This window comes from Myotis daubentonii, chromosome X, assembly GCF_963259705.1.
Source record: "Myotis daubentonii chromosome X, mMyoDau2.1, whole genome shotgun sequence".
NCBI lineage: Eukaryota > Metazoa > Chordata > Mammalia > Chiroptera > Vespertilionidae > Myotis > Myotis daubentonii.
In genome coordinates this window covers 50,595,726-50,604,599 of record NC_081861.1, presented here as the reverse complement: position 1 = coordinate 50,604,599, position 8,874 = coordinate 50,595,726, and the positions used below count along the sequence as shown (strand labels likewise).

The window sequence follows — 8,874 nt, the reverse complement described above, 5'->3', positions numbered from 1 at the left end:
GCAGATCTTTGGTTTCTAAGAGATGGCAAATTGGAACAAAGATGGTAAATACAAAAAAATGAGAAATCCCATTTATATCCCACTAGAAAAGTGAATCAACAACACAGAATTATGTCTGTAATGGAAGAAAAGCTCCCATTTCTTTTTGCACTATGAGCACTTTCAGATATTGGAACTCAAAACAACTTCTGGTCAGGCTTTGTTCCATGCCTCAAGTTCCAAGTAAGAGATTGTGGAACTTCTTAATTATTATTATGAAGCAAAGTTCTGAACCTGAAGTGAAACAGGATGTGCTTACACAGAAGAGAGAAATAGACGGCTGGGTGGGTTGAAAAAAAGCAGACTCTAATTTATTAGTCACATTAAGGAGAAGGCTAATATTTTCCCAATTTGTACAGTCAGCTCATGCTATTCAGGAAATACATGATCAAAACTGGAGGCTAGCCAAACATCTAGTTTTGCTTTTTTCTCTATATATTTTGCTGAGCACAATATGATCACTTCAATGCCGGTGACACCTTCACTGGGTGGTAGAGTGTCCAGACTTCTGGGAAACTTCATCATCTGAGACACAGTTACACCCCTGAAGGTGTTTGAAGAAAGCGACTGGCAGTAAAGGAAATCACTCTTCCCAGGCTAGTTCACTTTTCTCCCCACTGGGGAAGTTCTGTAGCTACTCTTGCTACATGTTCTTAATAACTAACCTAATCATCATAAAAAGTTTAAAATATTTTTAAAACCAAGATTTTTTTTCTGTAAGATTTGTTTTACATAGCTGGCACATTGATGTTTGTCATGGGCATTGTTTGAACTGATCCCAGCTTCCTTCCTTCCTTCCTTTCCTCATTTATATGTTTCATTAATAAAACAATCTTGTGTCCCAAATTATGCCACATAAGTGACTAACATTGTTGTACCTGGAATACAGACACTGTTGTAATTATTGGTCCCTTGGTATGCCAGATAAATGAGGGGCACTGTTGTACTTGAAATACATTTCTGGGGAATGGCCCCTCCAGAATGCATCTGGCATGGCTAAATATGTGCCCTCCCTCCACACACCACTCAGGACTTCCTGCCTGGCCTGGAGATGATTTTACAACATCCCCTCTCTTCCTATCATTGTCTGGGACTGTTGCCCAAACCCTGGCCCCCACCTGCATGACAGGGGACTATCTTAGTGCTGAAACTGGGACTGGAGAGGAGCCAATGGAGCAAGGCCAGTGCATCTTCAAGGAGTTGACCCTGGGAATGAAAGTAAGATCATTTAACTTATTAATAGCTCCAGTAAAATAACAGATGGGCTACGAAGTTAAAATCAATGCCTCAGACGAGGTTTGTGTATTATCAATGCATTTAAGTTACCCATAACATCTTTGTCCTGCTATTACTGAGAAACCATCAGTATTTAAGCAACTTGGCTTAGTGTTAAGAGGTGATTTTATGTATTTGATGAAGACCAGCTATCATCAGGTATAAGCATTTAAGCCCTAAGCAGACAAGTTTCTGATGACCTTCTTGAGACAAGGATAATAAATCAATAATTATACACTTCTAAATTTATCCATCATTGGGTGAGATTGCTTAGTTCAAGCATCTTCCCTCTGACTTAAGATTTACACTATTTGGTGACCTTTTTCTCTTTTTAATAAGCCCTTTGTTTGCAAGAGTTACAAAATTGCCTTCTAAAATTTAACTGTGATAATAGCTGATAGGTATGAGGAGTTTTTTAAGTGTATCCTGAAATACTGCAAAAGGAAAGTGGGAAATGCTTACTTTGAAAGTGCTTCAGAATTAAGGAAAAGTATAAAAGTTGTTATAATTTTTGAAACACTTGAAAAATAACCCATTTAGCCCTGTTAACCTTTTCTTCACCCACAATCACATCTATCCTATTGGAACTGGATATGTAGATATAAATATCACCACAATCCAACCTCCAAATCTAAACATCATTTCAAAAACAAAACTAAACTAAAAATCCTCCTCTAAATAGTACTTGGTCTCAAGGCTGGCATCTTTGAGAGAAGAGTCTTAGGTTATTATTTAAGCAACCTTTATTACCTGCCTCTGACATTCCTCAGGTTACAGAGCAGGGGACATCTGAGCCTTGCATTCCATGGATGAAGCAGACAGCTGCCATAACAACTAAACCAATAGAGGAGAAGCATTTGAGGTATTGGGGTGATTCATCCAGCAATGATTACTCATCGCAGAAGATGGATGGCAAAGCTACTAAAAATCAGGCAAGTTACCTTTGGGGTGACAACTGGGTGAAAGAAAACCATACAGTTGGGTCATAGGTCTTCCCTTCCCATTTGTGCCCCTCTCACCCTTCAGTCCCTATTATGTCCATTCTATTCCACAGACTGGTCCTAATGTCCTGCTAGCTCCCTGCTGAAAGAGGGAGGGAAGGAAATGATATCTAAAGTCTCTCCATTTTCGTTGTCTCTGTCTCTAAGGTAACAGGAAGCTGGAACTGCTGCAGCGGGGCCTGGCAGTGATGACAAGTCCATTGGCTCTGCAGAGTGAACAGTCCCTGGCAGCCCCTGGAGCAGCTGCAGGTTAGATGGCCCAGAGTTCTGATAGACTTCATTGCTTCAGTTCAATGCCAAGTGTTGGATGTGTTGGATTCAGTTCCCAGAGGGCTTGAGTGTGGGCTGTCTGAAGAGAAGAGAGCAGAGGCAGTTTTAACGCAGTTGGATGTGTAGGGTGGGAATGGAGGGGGAAGTGAATCCGGGGAAGCAGGAGAGAGGAGAGAGAAGAGGGAGAAACTGGCCCCGAGTGGGTAGGATGATGCTTCTTCCAAACAAGGTTTTCTGGCTGTTCATCACTGTGTGGGCCTTAGGTGAGGCGAACCCTGGAAGAGGAGGAAAGGAAGAGGCAGGGACCGCGCCCAGGGATAATAAGAGAGACGAGGAAGGCGCAAGAGAGCTGAGCTGCGGTTGTGGTTCTAGACCCGCTCGGTGCTCTGGGCGAGGGCGAGCAGTTCCCCAGGGGCGAGCTGATGGCGTCCCTCAGCCGGTGAACTGGAGGCAGTCTCGGCGTTGACTGCGGCCAGGGCGCCTCCCGTGACCCACTGGTGTTCGGGGCAGGCCTGGGACATCTGGTCCTTGGCGTCCATGAGCTTGCGGGAGCGGGTGTAGGCCAGGATGAGGGCTCCGGCCAGGCACGCGTAGAAGATCATGATAAGCAGAATATAGAGATAAGCGTCGTCGCCCTTGGGACTGGTCACCTCGCTGCCCAAGAAGGTGTCAGGCACGACCCCCATGCCCCTGTTGGGTCCGAGGCCAGCGCCCAGGCCACTGGCGTTGCCCCGGTGCTGCAGCTCCAGCAGCAGGCGGTTCAGGAGGGTTCGCAGCCGCTGGCTCTCGCTGCAGTTCATGGCTGTCTGGGAGTGACAGGGCGGCTCCGGGACCCTTCTGACCTTTCTCCCTGGACGAGCGTTAGCAATGAACAAGGCGAAGGAACCCAGCTCTCCCGCGGGCTAGGATACACAGTGGCTGGGGGTGCCTGCTGCTGGGGCCTCCTTATTGCTGAACCCTTGCCCCTCCTCCTCTTCCTCACCACGCCCCCTCCAGTCCCAGGCTGGCTCTTCCCAGGATCCAGCTGTCTCGAGGCTCCAGGGAATGGGGACAGCTGGTGAGGGGAGAAGGAGACAGGGAGGGGGTGAGGCCGGGAAGGGGGAAGGGGGCGGGGACTCCGAATGCGCGAGACCCTAAGCATCACAGGCTGTCAGGGCAGCTTGCTGGGGCCAAGCCTGGACCCTGGGCTTCGGAAGAGATTTCCTTCCAAGTTCTGGCCACCTGCCCTGCAGGCCCTGCTTTGCCCCAGGTATAATATCTGGCCCCCCAAAGCAGTCCCTGCCTCGGGTTCCTTCAGCTCTTCAGTGAAGTGTTAGCCGAGACCCCTTTCGTCATCTTATGGCAATTACTATCATAGACAAAGGACCCTGGCCTAATTTTTTAGCCCTCCTTCCCTCAGTGGAGGACAGTATCTTATTCAGAAGACGCTCAGACCAAATTTGGTGACTGAATGGTTAGGCACTTGCAAGAAAATCCAAAGCAGAGTAGGACTCACTGGTCTTCCAGTGAAGTTTCTGATAATACACCAACCTCCTTGGAAGTACTCTTGCTCTGATCTCCTGACATGTTTTTAGAGATTCCCACACATCTTAGCATGTGAATGCCCATCCATGCATGATGTGACCCCGTTTTAACAAGGTAAGCCGCCTTCCCAGAAAGGAAAGCAAGTTCTTCCATTAAAAGAAGCAGGGACATTAAACTGGCCCTTTGACTACACTGTCTAAATGTCTCAGGGACTGAAAATTGCCAGTTTTAGAAAATATACTCACTTCCCCCACCTGCATCCAGTTAGGCCAGTACTCACTGTATGCTTGGCCACAGGTCTAGGCCCCTCAGAGGGAATCTTCTTTTAGGGGAAACAAGGCAATAAGACAAAGATCAATCCACAGTATATCAAACTGGGAACAGATTCAACTTCACAAAGGAAAAGTGCTCAAAAGACAGTACATAGGGGGAAAAAATGAGGTAGTTCTGGTTAGATCTGGTTGCAAGCGGTTGCCAAGTGAGAATAGAAAGGATGAAATAAAAGTATACGCCTTTATGCACACCTTGAAAATCAATCTGCATGTTCCAGAGCATGCAGTCCAGGGGGCCATTTAGCCTGCAGGTGCTATGGTTTAAAAAGGAAGGTTTTCTGGTATTTCTGCCTACCATCCTCTAAGGAGCTACATACTACATACAGCCTCTGTTGTTGGGGTATGTGTTTGGCACAAACTATACTTGGGGTCTCAAACAGAGCCTTCCTTGCTTTAACAGCCTCTACCCAGGTATCTGAGACATTACACATAATCCTGACCAGTGGCTCCCTCCCAATCACCGTGCCTCAATGTCTTCACTTCAGAGGGGCTCAGGGAAGAATTGATAAAGTGACTTGGCCTGACAAATTCCAGAAGGTACATACAGGAAATTTTTAAAATAGTACCAGCCTAGGGATAGGACTGTTAAGGTAAAAGACTGTTCTTAAAACATGCCCAGAAATCTCTAGGGATTATTTGTTGGGGAACATGGAAAAGGAAGCCCCTTCACTATAGCATAAAAGGAGTCACTTAAACATATTAAATTTTCAACAGTTTATGAGCTAGTGGGATTATTACTGTTTTCAGAAAAGGAAACCACTTCAAGTGGTTAAATAGCAGAACTAGAATGACAAAGCTTGATCTTGTTCTTCTCAGTCCTAACACATTAATCTTGTCACATGGGTGGTATGCATGAGCTACCTCTATTTCCCCAGCTTTGTCTTCCCTAGAACCTTCTAGAATTCAGAACTTTCTGTTAAAACCTTTCTCTATAAATAAATTCAGTAACAACTTCCTCACCAAATTCAAGGGTTTCTGCTCAGTTTGAATGTTTGACCTCAAGGATGAACTTGATACCATCAAACCACTTACTCCTTCCTGTAACTGTGCTGCCCTTGGCTGTCATGACATTGAATTCTCAATTTTCTCTTCTTATCTCTCTAAACCAGCGGTTCTCAACCTGTGGGTTGCGATCCCTTTGGCGGTCGAACGACCCTTTCACAGGGGTCGCCTAAGACCATCCTGCCTATCAGATATTTACATTACTATTCATAACAGTAGCAAAATTACAGTTATGAGGTAGCAACGAAAATAATTTTATGGTTGGGTCACAACATGAGGAACTGTATTTAAAGGGCCAGAAGGTTGAGAACCACTGCAAGCCATCAGTCTCTGTCTCCTTCACTGGCTCCTTTTCTTTCCTCCTCCCAATAACTGTTGTAATCCTTGAAAACTCAGTCCTCAGCTATTCTCTCTTAACATCCATTTCATTGGAAAGTGTCTCCTTATATGGTTTCCACTACCACTTGGCATATATTAGGCAAATTTGAATATCTAGCTCTGATTTTTCCTTGGTAACATCTCTCAGATCCATCTGCTCCTTCCTTTCTGGTTTTATTGCCACAAGTTTAATCCAGGCTCTCATTACCTCACGTCAAATATGCAAACTGAGAGTCTTCTGGCAGATCTCCCTGCCTACAACCCAATCCACCCTTCTATGGCTAAAATAATTTTCCAATACTACTTCCATCAATTCACCCATTATTCAGAAACTCAGATTTTCTCTGCATTGCTTTTTTAATAGAATCCCATCTTTTTTGGTGGACCTTAAGTCCTCACCATCAATAGACACCATCTCCTCACCTTTGCACTTGTAGAACAGCATATTCCCGGAGTTTCTCTTTGCCTTTAGCCTTGTTCAAAATTTACTAACTGAGGGGAGCCTTGCTTGAAACCTTTGTATGTGTTCTCAGAGTCTTTATACTCCCCCTTGTAGTGCCCCAACTCAGACTGCAGCATTCAATGCAGAAAATTTGGGAAATACAGAAAAACACCAAGAAAAAAATTACCAGTGACACACACACACACACACACACACACACACACACACACACACACACAGCTCACACATGATTTTGTATCCTATTTTTTTATTTAATGACATATTGTGAATTTTTTCTATGTCAATTCTTATTTTATAACATCACTAGAAGCCCAGTGCATGAAATTCATGCACGGGTAGAGTCCCCAGCGGCTGCTGGGTGCCAGCCAGGGCCTCCCTTCTCCTGGCTGCCTGCTGCCACCACTGGCTGGGGCCTCCCTTCACACCCACCTTGGCCTGGCACTGCCTGCTCACTTGCTCCACCATTGCACTGCAGTCCCGCTCTTGTTGGGGTCCATTAGGGCCAGCAGCGCCTCCACTGCCCCCCACTGCCAGTACCACATTGCTAATGCCTGCCATGTTCCATGCCACTCCCTGTTGGTCAAATTCCTGCCCGTGGGGACAATTTGCATATTAGCCTTTTATTATATATGATTTTATTTTCTACACAGTATTCCAGACTATGAATCTATCATTATATATTTAAGCTATAATATATGATTATGTCTGCTATAACCTACATTACATACATATATATATATATATGCTCAATATATGTATGTATATAGGGAAATATATGCACAAAAAATATTAACAAAAGGTTACCACTTGGTCTATAATAATGTCAACAACAACAAAAAGTAAAAAAAAAAAAAAGGTTACCACTTGGTAAACAGATTATGATTTTTACTTTATATTATTTTCTGGTTTTGATTTTTGCATTGATTAGAATGGTAATTTTTCTGATCTATTTTCAAAGTTCAATAAATTCTTTTTTCAACTGTCTAGTCCACTGCTTAACCTTCTCATTGAGTTTTTAATTTAATTCACTGCTTTTACTATTTCTAGAAATTCTGTCTGGTCTTCTTCAAAACTATCTGGGGTTTTTTTAAAAAAAACAATATGATTTTTCTCCTTTCTTTTCTTTTTTTTATCTTTTTTTAATATATTTTTTATTGATTAAGATATTACATATGTGTCCTTATCCCCACGTTACCCCCTACCCCCCCAACCCCCCGCTCATGCCCTCACCCCCCGGTTGTCCGTGTCCACTGGTTAGGCCTATATGCTTGCATATAAGTCCTTTGGTTGATCTTTCCCCCTTACCCCCACCCTCCCCTACCTTCCCTCCAAGGCCCGACAGTCCAATCAATGCCTCTCCGTCTCTGGATCAGTCCTTGTTCATCAGTTTATGTTGTTCATTATATTCCACAAATGAGTGAGATCATGTGGTATTTATCATTCTCTGACTGGCTTATTTCATTTAGCATAATACTCTCTAGTTCCATCCATGCTGTGGCAAATGGTAAGAGTTCCTTTTTCTTCTTCCTCTTCTTAAAGGATACCTTTCAGCATTTCATATAATGCTGGTTTGGTGGTGATGAGCTCCTTTAGCTTTTTCTTATCTGTGAAGCTCTTTATCTGACCTTCAATTCTGAATGATAGCTTTGCTGGATAAAGTAATCTTGGTTGTAGGTTCTTGCTATTCATCACTTTGAATATTTCTTGCCACTCTCTTCTGGCCTGCATGGTTTCTGTTGAGAAATCAGCTGACAGTCGTATGGGTACTCCCTTGTAGGTAACTGACTGTCTTTCTCTTGCTGCTTTTAAGATTCTCTCTTTGTCTTTAGCCTTTGGCATTTTAATTATGATGTGTCTTGGTGTGGTCCTCTTTGGATTCCTTTTGTTTGGGGTTCTCTGCGCTTCCTGGACTTGTAAGTCTATTTCTTTCACCAGGTAGGGGAAGTTTTCTGTCATTATTTCTTCAAATAGGTTTTCAATATCTTGCCCTCTCTCTTCTTCTGGCACCCCTATAATTCTGATGTTGGTACGCTTGAAGTTGTCCCAGAGGCTCCTTACACTATCTTCATATTTTTGGATTCTTTTTTCTTTTTGCTTCTTTGGTTGGGTATTTTTTGTTTTTTTCATATTTCAAATCTTTGACTTGATTCTTGGGATCCTCTTGTCTGCTGTTGGATCTCTGCATATTATTCTTTATTTCAGTCACTGTATGCTTAATTTCTAGTTGGTCTTTTTTCATATCCTACAGGGTCTCACTAAATTTATTGGCGATTTCCATAAAATTCTTGAAAAACCTTATAAACATGGTTTTGAACTCTATATCCAGTCATTTGCTTTCCTCCATTTCTGTCATTTGTGACCTGTTTCTTTGTGTCCACATTTTTTATGCTTCCCTGTGTTGGTAGAGTGGTTTTGTGTGCTAGGTGTCCTGTAGGGCCCAGTGGCTCAGCCTCCCCAGTTACCTGAGGTGGACACTCTTGGTGCACCGCCTTGTGGGCTTTGTGCACAGTCTTGTTGTAGTTATGCCTTGATTGTTGTAGGTATCACTGGGAGGAATTGACCTCCAGGCCAATTGGCAGTGAGAATCAGC

The 8,874-nt window shown here is 43.6% G+C and overlaps 1 protein-coding gene across 1 annotated transcript; it reads right to left on the bottom strand.

Moving 5' to 3' along the window:
• Positions 1–2,953: 2,953 nt before the first annotated feature.
• Positions 2,954–3,469, bottom strand: KCNE5 (potassium voltage-gated channel subfamily E regulatory subunit 5). The gene has a single exon (XM_059680121.1). The coding sequence runs from the start codon at positions 3,383–3,385 to the stop codon at positions 2,954–2,956; it is 432 nt and encodes a 143-aa protein (XP_059536104.1). The 5' UTR covers positions 3,386–3,469.
• Positions 3,470–8,874: the final 5,405 nt, after the last annotated feature.